General features: G+C 36.8%; 2 protein-coding genes across 7 annotated transcripts in view; one reads left to right on the top strand and one right to left on the bottom strand.

The window, feature by feature from the left end:
- Positions 1-5,047, top strand: part of PLCZ1 (phospholipase C zeta 1) — a 46,524-nt gene extending 41,477 nt beyond the window's left edge. For 3 of the 5 annotated variants that reach the window (XM_031597818.2, XM_031597814.2, XM_031597817.2), the window contains 3 exons: positions 430-562; positions 2,275-2,439; positions 4,870-5,047. In XM_031597818.2, coding sequence (XP_031453678.1) covers positions 430-562; positions 2,275-2,439; positions 4,870-4,952 — 381 coding nt within the window. In that variant the 3' untranslated portion in view covers positions 4,953-5,047. Of the gene's footprint in view, positions 1-429; positions 563-2,274; positions 2,440-3,784; positions 3,886-4,869 lie in introns of all 5 variants that reach the window. The other 2 variants (XM_031597816.2, XM_031597815.2) reach the window with 2 other exon arrangements.
- Positions 5,048-6,650: 1,603 nt separating this feature from the next.
- PIK3C2G (phosphatidylinositol-4-phosphate 3-kinase catalytic subunit type 2 gamma) overlaps positions 6,651-14,694 on the bottom strand; it is a 286,035-nt gene continuing 277,991 nt past the window's right edge. For both annotated transcript variants that reach the window (XM_090145886.1, XM_090145891.1), the window contains exons 32-33: positions 13,163-13,288; positions 6,651-7,937 (exon numbers count right to left, since the gene is read on the bottom strand). In XM_090145886.1, the coding sequence (XP_090002012.1) occupies positions 7,785-7,937; positions 13,163-13,288 (279 nt within the window). In that variant the 3' untranslated portion in view covers positions 6,651-7,784. The remainder of the gene's footprint in view (positions 7,938-13,162; positions 13,289-14,694) is intronic.

The following is a 14,694-nucleotide window of genomic DNA, read 5'->3' as shown; positions in this document are numbered from 1 at the left end:
GTTCCTGTGAAAGAACAGGAACACACTCTACATAACCTCCAATACTGTGTTGGTGTCACCCTAAGTGTTAGTGCCGGTCTAGCAGGCACAGCTTTGACAGAAAATTATGGGCTTGATCTCAGATAAAGCAACAGTAATCAGATTGATTTCTCCAACGTTTTTATGAGAAGTATAAATAAAAAAAGCTTAAATCTGAAATTATTATATAAAACATAATGATATTAAATTAGCTAAGAATTAAATTAAATGGGAAGCACCATATTCCTAACTTATTTCATTGTGTTTAATGGGTATTTTGGTAACAGCTCCTTTATGGCTGGTAAGTGTAGTTTCTTATGGAATCATTTTTGCTATGATGGCTACTATACAGCTATTATGTAAAGTCAGTTCTTAGAGTCATTTCAATTCATTACAACTTTAATTTTCCAGCTCATCAGTGGTCATCAGTTACCACCCAGTAACCTGTCGAAGAGTAACAAAGCTGACCCTTTAGTGCAGATAGAAATTTACGGTGTGCCAGAAGATCAAGCAAAAAGAAAATCTAGTGTCATAAAAAGCAATGGTGAGCATCAGTCTTAGTCTCTTAACCGTGAACAAAAGACAATAATATTTTATATGGAATGGCCATCTTTCCTTCCCAAGAAGCTGTTATGTACTTACAGAGGCTGCAATTATTTCTGTCTAGAGTAGGATCTTCTGGTAAAAAATCTCTAGCAGAAGTTTAAACTATGTGCCATTTTCGCTGAATTGCAGATTAAGGAAGGATAAACTCTGATAGTGGCACTCTCTTGAGGAAAGATGGAATATTCTTGGTGTTTACTCACTGTTGTGGTTTGGCCCCAGGAGGCAGCTAAGCACCACATAGCTGCTTTCTCACCTTTCCCTCTCCTTGCACAGAGTGGAATGTGAGAAAGAACTGGAGAGGTAAAATTTGTGGGTTGAAATAGTTTGATAGGTAAAGCAAGGCTGTGCATGCAAGCAAAACTGATAAAGGAATTCATTCAGTCTTTCCCATTAGCAGGCAGATTCCCGTTAGCAAGCCATTTCCAGGAAAGCAGCGTTTCAACATTCGTGACAGTTACTTGGGAAGACAAATGCCATAACTCTGAATGTCCTGCCCCTTCCTGCTTCTTCATGCCACTTTGGAGTTACTTAATTCAACTTCAGTACAACATCATGTGCTATGGGATATTCCTTTGGTTACTTAGGGTCATGGTATCCTGGCTGTGTCCCCTCCCAACCTCTTTTTCACTCCCAATCTCCTTGATGGTGGGGCAATGTGAAAAACAAAAACATCCTTGATTCTGTGTAAGCACCGCTCAGCAACAACAGAAACACCAGTGTGTCATCAACACTGTTTGGGTCACAAATCCAACATATGAGTTGCTATGAAGAAAATGAAATCTATATGAGCACAAACCAGCACACTCATGTAAATTCTTGGAACTTTTTGGGAAGAAATGCCTTCAGCTTCATCATTTAACTTATACGAGGTTTCTAGCGGGCTATGTCCTTTAATTGCTGGAGAGATAGTGTGTACTCTCAGTATTTGTCTTCAAGCACTCCCTTGTCTTTATCCTATAGATTGACACCTCGGCTTAAAGGTTCTCTGTGATCTCTTCTCTGCCACTCTCTTCTATTTTTCCTTTCTCATTTTTGTAGATAGCCTCTACAAAAATGCCTCTATTCCTTTTCTCTCTGTATAAATGTTATACAGGACAAACACCATCTCTTCTGTTCTACATCCCCTTCTGTATTTTGCTTTTAGTCATGTGATCACTTTTCCACCAAAATTTATTCAGCTCCTGCCTCATTTCCAAAACTGTAAAAAGAGAAACTTTGAGAAAAACATGAAATTGGAATGAATGTTGGAAAGTTTAAGTTGATCAGAAATTCCGAACCTGGATATCACTGTCCCATTTTGCTCTTTTTGAAGAGACAACAACATCTTTCCTAGGTGCTTGACTGATACTGTTATGTACCCAATATTTGACAAACCCATAGAAGAGGATGGTATGCATACTGTAGGCAAATCGTAGGCTTTCTGCTTCATCTTGAGCACTCCCTTCTCACAGTTTTTATTTCATAATCTATACAAAAGATGTGACCTATATCACTGCAGTCAGTTGAAGGCCTGTCATTTATTTAAATTGGCACAAAAATCTAGAGAAAAAGAAAGAATTTTACCAGTAAGGACAACTGATAGCAGACACAACTCAGATATTAAATGTAATAAATGGTATTTTGATACTATATATTTTCTCTTTTCATTAGCTTTGAGCCCTAGATGGGATGAAACTTTCTCTTTTACCGTCCAAGTTCCAGAACTAGCACTGATACGCTTCTGTGTACAAGATGAGATCTCTCTGGTTGCAAATGATTTCCTTGGTCAATACACTTTACCACTGCTGAGTCTGAGTAAAGGTAACATCTCTTTAAGTGAGTCACCAATAACACTCCAAAGTTATCTACAACAATCCATGCTTTTATCATTGCTGTAGTATTGATGTAGCACAGCATTATGTGTATTTTCTAGAGGAGAAGTGAGTAGGTTAAAAGTTGAACTCTTTATATTTTTAAGTCTATGTAGTCTCTGAATTAGTCTACAATTCAGAAAAAATCAAAAAACTATTAATGACTGTTAATAATTCCTATTAAAACATTCATTTCAAAACAGAAATTCTTCAGATAGTATTTTAACTTGTTCTGATTAAAAAAAAAAAAAAGAAAAGAAAAAAAGAACAATTAGTCAAAAGTGTGCATTTTCTACTCAAGGTCCAAACCCCAAATAGCCAAATTAAAACAAAGACAAAAAAAGACACGAACCCCTCAAGTTATCTGCCCATAACTTTTCAGAGTGCAGAATGAAGAATATATATTAAGCAAAATATATGTAGTATTTTTTCTTAATAGTGTTTCTTCTCTTGTACCAGTTTAGTTCCTGGAATCTTATGTGATTGATAGGCTGCACATAAAAAACAGACACAGAAGTCAGTAGGCCAAGAAGAAAGGCTTATGTAAAATGACTGTTTACTGTACTGGATTTCCAAATATATTTCTGACAAAGCAAACAGAATCAACTTTTGTTAGCAAATGAAGACATGAAGGCAAAAAACTGGAGCTGGCAGTGGGCACTGTGCCTTTTTTTTAAATAAAGCTTAGCAAGGTTTTTAATGGCTATTTCTTTCCAAGTTCTGAAATCATAAAGCTGTTTGTGATTCTTAATTGAGACTTAGGAGTTACACAAGAACACACACATTTCTCCTAAAGAATATTTGCACTTCTTCAACATCTTTATGTTTATCACTTTCTACTATATAAGTATTTCAGAAAAATGAAAAAAAGCACCCTATATTTGAGATAAACTTAAATAGAAAATGCTAAAGCTTACATGTCATTTTAAGTCATTAATATTAAAATCAAATAAATTCATTTATTTATCTTAGTAGAATCACTCAGTGTGTAACTCCTCAGCGGCGGTTTCACCACACAGCTACAGGTTGCACTGGGGAAGAACACTTGCTGCCCACTTGTAGCTGTATGCAATTTTTCATGCAGTGATTTAGTAGTTATACTCAGAGGGACTGAAGATGGGAATCTCCCTCTAGCTGGGAGGTTAAAGGCTAGCGGAATGACTCCTGGGTTATAGCCCTTCTATCTTGGTCCAGTACAAGACAGGAATTTAATTGTCCCACATCCTAGCTAGCTATCACTGCATCAGTTAACAGTTGATGATTTCATACAAATTGGAGTAATTTCAATAACAGAATGTTACTTCTCTCAGGACTTTTGGGAGAATATTCTGTAGCTATGGGCTACAGAAATGAGTCTTCGTCATTGAAGTAAGCCACCAGATAGGAAACAAATCAAGTCTTCCACATACTGGTATGCTCTAAAAATTGATCACAAATGCATGTTTACAAGGTTCAGTTTTAATATCTGTTGCTCAGAAGCTGAACCTTAACTGTAAAGTGAACTATAATACTGGATAAACGAATCAAGAAAATCCAAACCCAAAGGAAGGTCCTGAAGATTGTGTCCATGTCCAGACACAAGTAAAGAAGAGTTTTGAAAACTGCAGTTCTCAACTGAACTTTTAGTGACAATAGATATTTAAATAACTGCAGTTACTTAGACACATTAAAAAAAACAGAACATTTTTTAACTGATGTGACATTTTTTATGAAATAATATACGTTACATTCCTATGAATATAGGCTTTGGGTTTGGAGGAGAGTGATTTTTGTTTTCAGAGCAGGTAAGATAATTTTCAAGTTAAGAACAACACCTTCTTAAAATGACGAACACAGAGTTTCTGAGGAATGCCTTACCTCTGATACTGGGAATCACTCATAATAGAAGGCGATCCTTAATAGATTAAGATTTTGAGACAGAAGATCTTATACCACTCTTTTTTTTTTTTTTTTTTTGCTTAGCTGGACAGTGTATTATTGCTGTAACACCACTCTTTTCCGTAAAGCACTATCACTACTGATTCAGAAGTTTAATTTGGTATAAGAAGAATGTGTGAAGCATAGTTCCTTGAATATTAGAATGCATGCTTTATTCATATTTAAAGTATTGCTGCTTTTTTTTGGTCCAGTCTTCACCTTAAAAAACTGAGAAGATCCTAAAAGATTCTATCCTTAGTCTTTTACTCTGTGTCCTGAAGTGCCAGATTCAAAATGTTGTACATGTAGAGGAGAAAACCAGTAGAAATGGGGGTTTGGTTCTGTATCATTTCACTTTATTTTAAAGACTTATTCTGAGGTTCATTGCTATGTTATATTTGCATAGTAGATCATAAAACACCACTGTAGTGTTTTCAGTTGTGATTAATACAGTAATCAAGTGTCATTATTTTTACAGGTTACTGCACCGTTCCCCTGTTGTCCAAACGTGGTGGCAAACTCGAACCTGCATCTCTGTTTGTGTATGTCTGGTACTACTAGTAATGCTCCGCAATAGTTGTCATTCTGGTGACTCACACCCCACTCAATAAAGCAACATCAATTGGCTTGCAACAACCCAGTAGTCTGATTTCCAGAGTGGCATGTTCTCATTGATTTTTTTTTAAGCTAATGGGATTTCTTGTGTGAGTAAATGGTATCCTGAATAAGTAATGGCTAGTGAAGTTAGCCCTACCAATAATTCATACAGAGTGAACTGTTTTGGACATTTTGTTGAATACAATTAATAATTTCATTTGCAGCTAATTGCAAAATTATGATTAAGAAGATAAAAATTTAATATTTATGATTTTATACTACAAAACTGTAAACTTGTTAGCATGCAAATTTTTATTTGTGTTGACAAAAAGCAATCATATTTTCAAGAGAACAGAAAAAAATGACACATTCAGTTTAAAGTCTCTTTTAAAGTATAGCAATGGCAGTTTCTGCTTGAGCTATAACCCTTTTAATGTCTTCTGCAATTCTGCCACCTGGAAAAACAGTTCTGAGAAAAAGTAGCTCTTAAAATGATAGAAACTTAAGATGTTAATATTGGTACAATTTCTCAGCCTAATCCTGAACCTCCTGCTGCTAAAGAAAGACAAATAATTCACAGACTGATTTGTAAAGGGCTATGTTCCTCATAGCAGCAGGAAGCTCAGGATGCCTCTTACTGACTGTGAATTCAGGAAATAGGAAACACAATGCTTTGAGGTGGATTTGAAGAAGTTTAGGGAAGGTAAGTGTTGATTGTATGATCTGAGTTCTCTGAGGGCATTTTTTTTTTTTGCCTAACAGAGCTATCAGTGCCAATCTCATCCATAAATCATAGTTTTCCCAACTTCCTTAGAAAACTGAAGTATTGCTGAGCTTCCAGAGGACTTTATCTACACTAACTGCAGATCTGTTACTTAAATGTGCATTTTTTTTAAGGATGTTTTATTGACAGTTTTCTTTCTTTAATTCTTTTAAGAATTGCTTATGTTTGCAAACAGTTCTGATAATATTCTATTTTTAATGCTTCTGTTATTTAAAGCCATTTTAATACTATTTTATTTAATGTTGCTCTAAGATGGAAAGTCAGAGTGTGCTGTAATCAATGATTAGAAAATGTCACTGAAAATAACACTGTTAGAAAATATCATTACAGTTGTAATAAGAAACCAAGGGAGCAGACTAAGAATCTAAAATCAATATTGAACTGTAAGGTCATGTAATTTGATAACATTGTAAGCCGGACACAATGTGTTTTCTGTTCTTGAGTGACAAGTCACTTGATTCTTTACTCAGGAAATCCTATGATCTAAAATGTTAGACTTACTGAGCTTTGTAGTGATCGTATCTGTATGCTAGCCAATATCTTTTCCTGTGATAAATATTTTATAGCTTTCTTCAGAATTCTAATAATAATAATACTCAATATTCAAACAGAGTTCCCCCTACCTCCCTTTACTGAGGAGGAATTTAATTTCACAAGGCAATCTGGTGTATCTATTCTCAGACACAAACTGATCAAGTGACATGGCCAATTGGTTTGACGCTGAGAAAAAGTCCAGCTTATTTAGATTCCTAAACAGCACTCCTAGTCCCACTTCAGGAGCTTTATACAACATTACCTTCTGAAGTCTGATATGTGAGTGTCCTTTGGGAGAAGAAGGCAATTATCTTCAGCTTCTGGAGTTATTATCCCTCTGTTGACCACTTTTCTACCTGGTAGAACAAATGTCAGTTCTACTCAGTATGGTACCTTAAAATTTTACAGCAGATCAGATCACAAATCAACGTGTCTCCTGTGCCTTAAAATGTGCCCTTGCTTCTGGAAAGGTTTATATACACGCTCAGCTCTGCATGTGTGAAACAGACTGGCAGTAATGGACAGTTCATTAGAGTTGCTCACATGCTCAATGTTCAAAGATGTGCTTAAGTGGTTCCTCGCTTTAGGTAAAAATGCTTTGAACAACAGAGCCCATGATCAGCCTCAGTGAACTCAGAGGTAGAACTCACATTCATTAGGTACATGTACATATAGCCCTAAGGTCAATGCGTGTATTGACTTGACTCCCCTAAACAGAATAGGAATGCAACGGGGTAGGATGAGCAAACAATTATTCATTATAATATGATCTTAAATAAATACAACACTGAAAGCTCATATTCAATATGTTTTATTTATTTGTGAAGATTAGCTCCACATTCCTCCTTTCTTCTCACAGTTGTATCTGCCTCTTGGATGTCAGAATAAAAGAAATGTTGAAATAGCTTATTCACAAATGAGTATCCTAGATTTAAAGTTGCATTATATAAACACCATTGATATGCTTGTTTTTAAATGTACAGATTGCATAAGATTTAACATGAAATCTGGTAGACATCTGAAATGTCTAAGCTGACCCAGGGAATCATCCCATGGATCCCTCTCCTGAATCATCATATGCAGTGAGTCATAGTGGACAGAGATAAATTACACCATTATCAGTGTTGTTTCAACACCATCAGTGGAATTAGCAGGCAAAGAATTAGGCTCTGACCCCACTTTGATGTGTAGTAAATTCAGGGTTTTTACACTACTATTTCACATGAACAAAAGTCTTGATTGCTGTCATAAGAATACCTGCATGCTCCTACATGTTAGAATGCAATTTCTTAAACTCACCCTAACAGGAATCTGTTGCAAGAAGATGGTAGCAATTTTAAGACAATAGCCTTATGATTAGAAATGTTGAGATCAGCAGATGACTGCATATTCTCAAGGGCAACTGAGACAAAATGTACCATGGAAAATGGAATAAAGAAACATTAGCAGATAAATAATTGAATTGTCTTAGACCACATTTAAATTACACTGTTTCCCAGTGGATACCATTTTTCTTCATTTAACTGGACTCTACTCAGTTGAATGTTAACAGCTCCCACAAATGTTCCTTTGCTTTTCACAACAAGCTTCAGTATATGGCCTTCAAGTTGCATAACTTTGTTGTACACAACCTGAAATAACATAAAGTGCACAGGAAAGCATAAGAATCTGTGAATTTATTTGACAAGCAAAACACTTCAGTACAGCCTTCCGGTTGATGACGATAACTTTACAATAATTACTGTAAGCTGTCCTCCAGAATTCTAAGCTATTAATTATGAGCCAAATTCAAGTTAGTGGATTCAGATCAGATCTACATTTGATCGATGTAGTTTATCTAAAGGATGTTCTGCCAGTTTAGGCTTGTGAAGTCTGATTACCAAGCATTTGTAAATAAATTTGAAACCTGTGTTGCAATACTTGATAAAAAAATATGAATGCATGATTTGCCATGTGAAAATTGGAACTAAGACAGAGTTTTGAACTCTAATGAGAAGATCTCTCCAGGGAAGAATACAACTGTTGGTTTTCCAGAGGAGAGAGAAAAATGAAGAGTACTTATCATGGACAGAAGTGTGAAATGGTAATTATGGAAAGGTGTATATATAAATGTCTAAATATCTGTCCATATCAGATGCTTTGAAAAAATGGTGTTTCTGTTCTGAAAAAACAAAACAACAAAAAACCGAACAACCCTGTTATGTCTTTTTTTTTTTCTTTTTTTTTTGTAACGTGGTATATTATTATATATGTTGCTTAGTAGTGCCTCAAAGCAGCTTTTTGTTCCATCCATACATCTTATGGAAGTATATCACACAATGCACAGGACTGCAGAATATTGTTATTAGCACCGTAATGTGATTAAATCTCATGCTACACACCAAAATTAGAAAGGAACACACCAAAGCAAACTGAAATTAACTTCTAACAAAGACTTCCATAAAATTCCATAACTGCTCTAGATCAAAAATCCACATCATGAAAAAGAGAACAATTTTCCTTTGAAATTTGTATACATTTTACTATTTCAATAAAAATAGCTGTATATGTGATCCTGGTTGTTAACTGTATCTAAATGTGCCCACTATAAAAAATATTTGCATTTTTTAAGGGACTTATTGGGTTGTTAACATGATAGAAAGCTCAGCCCACTCAGGAGAGGCTATGGGTGTGGAACATGCCTGAGATTGGCCCCCAGTTTAGCAAGTGGAAACAACTAAATCTGGATGTTTCTGTTAGTTGAGAAGTGCTGTTAATGCTTCTCAAATTAAATGACAGTTTGCTTACCATCTCTTTATAAAATTATTAAAGCCTACAGCTTCAAAAAATATCTTTGAAATTACCATGGTGCTATGAAAACACAGATTAATTATGAAATGATAATACAGTGGTTTCTGAATTAAAAAAAAAAAAAATCTGGAGTGATAGGCTAACAAGAATGAGCTGCATTTCGAATAGACTCCTACATTTCAGTCTCTGCATTAATCAAAAACTGCTGAGTGAACTGTGTACAGCTTGACAGAATGTGAAAGAACGCTGTCAGCTAGATCCAGGCCTCAAAGGGAAGCTTTGTTAGAGAAGTGCATTTAATCTAAAATTTGTATGGATGGAAGCATTTCCAATGTTTTTGCTATTTTAGTTGCAATGGAAAATGCTTAAAATTTTAATCTCACCATGCAGCTTAAAAAGCAAATGCAGTAACATACTGTCACTTCACTAGGATGGGAAAGTGAAACTGCCCACAGTGAGCCTGCCATGCAGCCTGCTTGGATTTACTGCACAATCTGGATGCAGTCTGTATGAAGAGGAAAGTCAGACTGAGCCTCCCAGCCTAGCTTGGGTCTCTCTGGGCCGGACTGCAGAGTGCTACAGGAGCAGCAGTGGCAATCAGTGACACGCTTCAGCCAGAGATGACTTTATAAAGGCTAAGCCCCAGCAGTGTTCTTCTTGCAAGGGGCAGCCAAAGGGTGAACTTCACAGGCGGATCCAAGAGGTGTGAGGTTTCTGGTTCTCCCAGGCAGTCCTAACAGGGCCAGGCTGTTCTTGTGAGACCACACAGCACTCTGGCCCACGACAGGTGGGCACCAGAACAAGCTCCCTGGTGTTGAGGGATGGTTGATATGAACAGCCAAAGAATTGGTGATAGAAAAGTTGTCCCATCATTCTTTTTTACTGCCTTTTTACTTAGAAAGGTCTTACCAGGCTGCAGTCTGCTAAGCCTAACGTGTCAATTTGGAAATCTTTGGAAATCATAGTTTAGGAACAGCTGTCATGTCAGTGGTGCCAGGTGCCTTTCAGTTTATGTTTACTGAGTGCCTACTTAACCAAAATGCATATAAATACAAAAATCCAGCTTTCCTGTCCTCTGATAGCATCTCCCACCAATATAAAAACGACCTTAAAATGTGATCTTGGTGGCTTTCAACTGATCCCAAAAATCATTTCTAATGCTACAGCTGAATTCCCATTATCATCAGGGTGTGGAGACAGAAAAAGCCTGTAGATAGATGAATTATATGTGGTCAAAAGAAATACTCCCCCAGTCAGAATTTCATAATAACGGTAGTTAAACCCTGAAATCATTGTTTAATAACAATATTTGCCTCCTAGTTAGATCAAATGGAGGTGTTTAATGCACAGCCATGTAGCACATCAGTGGGACAGTTAGGACTGGAATTCAAGTTTTTTTGGTTCCAAAAAGAAAATCACATTGCCTAATGGCATTTTAATCACAAATGAGGGACAATTTTTCCCCTTTGGTAGCCATAACAAACTTTCTAGATTCGCCCTTAACTGTCCAAATCAGCATTGAAGCACAGTGGTGCATTTAGCTGCTGTGGCTCTGGGCACAGGTTCCCTCCTCCTCTGTTATGCCAGGGCTGTTAGTCCTGCTGGAGGCCAGCAGCTCCCTGCTCTGAAGGCAGCTGCAGTAGCACTTGGGCTGATGTAGCCCAGGTGTTTGTTCATGTTTGCCCTCCCACACCACGCGCAGGATGAAGGAATTCCCTCTTCTTCTGGCTTCCCTGTGGCAAAGCACACTTGTTCTTGCTATGGAGGTTCACTCATTCTATAAGTGTGTGCCTCCAGGTGCTTCAGAGGCAGAGGACAGCAAGTGTGAGGACTTGCAGTGTGTCTCAAAACAAACATAACACACGAGAAAGACCCCATTGCTATTGGTTCAGCACATTGATCCTTTTCTCGGTGAGAATTTAAACTTAAATAATTCAGACTTATTTTCAGTTTTCTAAGTTTTCTTTGTTTCCACTAAACTAATCTGAAATCTCCCAGGTGATTCCTCTTTATTGCCAGTGGCCTAACAGCTGGCATATTATTCTGTTTCTCCTTACCTTGCATCCCATTTTTCTGAGATTAATCATTTTTTAATTCAATGTCACACCAATATGAGTGCAACAAACTGAAATCCAAATACAGGAACAAGAGAAAAGGAGTGCTTGTTAAAAGCAACTCCTAAGCATTCAGCATGGTTCATTCTATTGCTGGTCCTCCTGGACCTCTGCATCTGTAATCTCACATATATGAGTAGAAATCAAAAATAAAATGCACTTTTGCAAGGTTGATAATTTGCTGTAGGCAGTCATAAGCAATAAAAGTACAAAACTAAAAGCAAAAATACCCAAGAGAAGCACATTTCAGAATTTTCCCAGTCTCGAACATGGAGAGAAATTAATCTACAACTTCCTTCCAGCCATTTGGCTTTAATAAAAACTTATGAACTCATAAAAAAGGCTAGCACATTTCTGTACACAGCATTTTGGACAGTAACTAACTTAAATGACAGCTGACTTATATTTTTAGCTGTTTTCCTTCCCTGGGGCTTCTTCTGCCTCAGTCTACCAGCCTTGGACAGAAAATGCATACAGAATGATATCGCATATGGAGGAGCAGAGCTGCTAACAGTACAAGCTTCGGGTTCGAAATGCCCAAGTTCAGCAGAGCCATATGTCCCCACTGTGATTAGCAGCTCCTGGTGAAAAAGACTGAGCATCTGTGAAGAAGGCTGTAAGTTTTGAGTGAAGGATATTTAAGTGTGCATGAATTTTCTCTTAACAGCAGAAGGATGATCCTTAACCACAATTAAATCCCCTCCCAGTATGTCAGACTACTGTCTGACTGCACCTAGAATTTTGGATTTTATGGCATTCAAATTGGTCTAACAATGATTAGAAACAAAACTGTGTACCAGTGTTACTAAACGGTTCTTGACCATACCACATTTTGCAAAATTTTAGAAGAATGTTAATATAGAAACAATCCTATTTCTTCTCTTTAAATAACCTTCAAATATAAAGAAATAACTTTTGCTAGGCCAATTAGCCTCATTCCACTCCTTGATTGAAAAAAAAAAAAAAAAAAAAAAGGAAAAAACATAGTGCAAAAATAACATCTAGTTCCTTTTTATTCCCATGCAATAATATAGGGAGCAGCAATAGCAGTGGAGGAGTCTTCTTACAGCAGTGCAGGAAGCCATCAATATAAGTAGGTAGCTTTGTAATCAGCTAGAAGTGGGAAAAAGAAAAAGAAATCCCAGGAGGGGGTAGCTAGAAGATAAGGACTCAGTCTCAGCTAACTAACTTAATTTTAATTGTATCTTATCTGTGAAACAGGATATAGTGGCAATACTTTCCACCAAGCTTACTCAAGTATGTTTGTAAATTGCCTTGAGATCCTTAGGAGATTTGCTTTATGTAATACTTATCATCTTCAATCCTACCTACTGTTTGAATCTCATCTCCTCTTACAAAAGAACAGAGTTTGTGCTGTTTTCCATTTTGTAGTAAACATTTCTCCATCCAAATGTTTCTTTTCACCCCAGAGGCATGAGCACTTCAGTGGTAAGTGAAATAATTGTATATGGCTGTGAACTGCTGGCATCTTGACATAAAAAGGAGTGGGTTATTTATTATTGTGTTATCATTAGGACAGTGACAACCAATTTGATTGTCCATTTTCAAATGTGATTTTGAGTAACAGCATCCGTTCCATTAGTGCTTTTTGTGCTACTACATAAATCGGAATTAAAAACAGTCTAGGTTTTGGTTGGTGCAGTGATACTGGGGCTCATCTGGCTATCATATAACAGTGATTACCGTACAAGACCAAACAGAGTGAATAATCCAACCACTTTCCCAAGGAGAAACACATAAAGAGACTGTCTCACTACTGAGAAAGAAGCAATAGAAAGGATTGTTCTCATTTATGGTTCAGCTTACCTTAGATTCCTTCTGTTTGATCATACTTGTGACAGCTCTTACAGCCCCACTGTTGTATTATTTCAAGAAAAGATAACAAAAATAAAATGCATAAGAAATGATGGGAGAAAGTGAAAAGTACTCACAATTTCATTGTAAGTAGGGTTGGTGGTTTTTGGAACTGTTCTTGTTTTCCTTTGATTGACCTCATCAGGATCCGGCAGAAGATAGAATTCAGCATATGCACTTGGGACAGAGCCATCTGGGAGGTGCTGAAAAACAAAATGGTCATAAACACGAATACCCAGGTTCTAGCAAAGAAAACAAACAAAGAAGCACCAAATGAAATCTGGACTTTGTGCAGACACAGAAACATATCACATCCTCACTGTTGACTAAATCAGAATGCTAATGCAGCAAACAACAGATACTCTTAGAATTCAGCTTTATACTGAATCAGGAAAAATCAATGAAATCATAGAAGAACAATGTGAAGTTACCTATCCTTAATATTTTATTTTCTGGTTGAAAAATCCTTAAGCCTCAATCTGCTTTAACTCAATTTACACCAAAAAAAGTCTAGGCTTTCCATTTTCTAGAGTAATGTATACAAACTGGATTCTAGCTAACATGTTCTCATTAACTGTAACCCTTAAGTAGAGCAGGGCTGACACTGAGGAGAACTGACTGTTTCTAAGGGCATTTCATAACACATACAACTATAGAGGAGCCAGAAGCACTTCCTACAGCAGTATGGGCAGAGCAGAATTCTTACAATAACAGATTGCCTGATCTCTCCCATCACACAGCTGCAAACTCTTTAATTTTCAAGTTCAAATTACTTAATGGTATTCCAGACACTCCAGCGTTTGGGAACTACTCCAAATCAGAGCTAAGCCATTAACTGGCTCAGTCATAAGTTATAGTGGTGGGTGGACAGCTTCTGGATAACCTCTGGACAGCTGTAATCTTATTACTAAAGCAACATTATTGTCACTTAGAAAATACATTGCTAATGTAAGAGGCTTTAAAAGAACATGCAAAGTGTATAATGATGAATGACTATGGAAAATGTATCTTCCCAGTACATGCCTCAGTGCTTAGCTTATAATTTAGCAGGTATCTTTGTGTTAGTAAAATAGTGGTATACAAACAGGAACCACAAACAGAGTCATAAACACACAAGTGTTTATCAAAATATCGGCAATTTCAGTCGTATTATCAGTATGTTTGGCATCAAGCTGACCTGACAGCTCCCAGGCAATGCAGTGTCAGGATGCAAATGAACGTGCAGATGAAAGAAGAGATCTTAAGATATCCGGAACACATGAACCCAAAGCATAAGCCAAACATTGCATTTATATTTCCCAGTGTACACTGACTCAGAATAAAGTCGTTTCTCAGATTTTGATTATTCACAGTATGTGACTAGAAATATGGGGCTTTCTACAGACATAATCAACAACATTTTCTTGTGATAGGAGACGCCGCTGGTGTCCTAGAAAAAATAACTTTCTGCTAGGAAGAAAAACAGTGCTTGTATGTGCGAGCAACCAGTTCTTGCATAACAAATCTGTTTTATGTTATCTGAAATGATCCTTCAAGGCAGATGATGTGGTCAACTGGAAAGACTAATATTTCTATACAGAATCAAGGGATGTACTGCTCAAATCATCAC

The sequence above is a fragment of the Phasianus colchicus genome, chromosome 1 (genome assembly GCF_987193195.1).
Source record: "Phasianus colchicus chromosome 1, bPhaCol1.hap1.1, whole genome shotgun sequence".
Classification (NCBI taxonomy): Eukaryota; Metazoa; Chordata; class Aves; order Galliformes; family Phasianidae; genus Phasianus; species Phasianus colchicus.
This window is presented reverse-complemented; position numbering and strand designations above follow the sequence as displayed.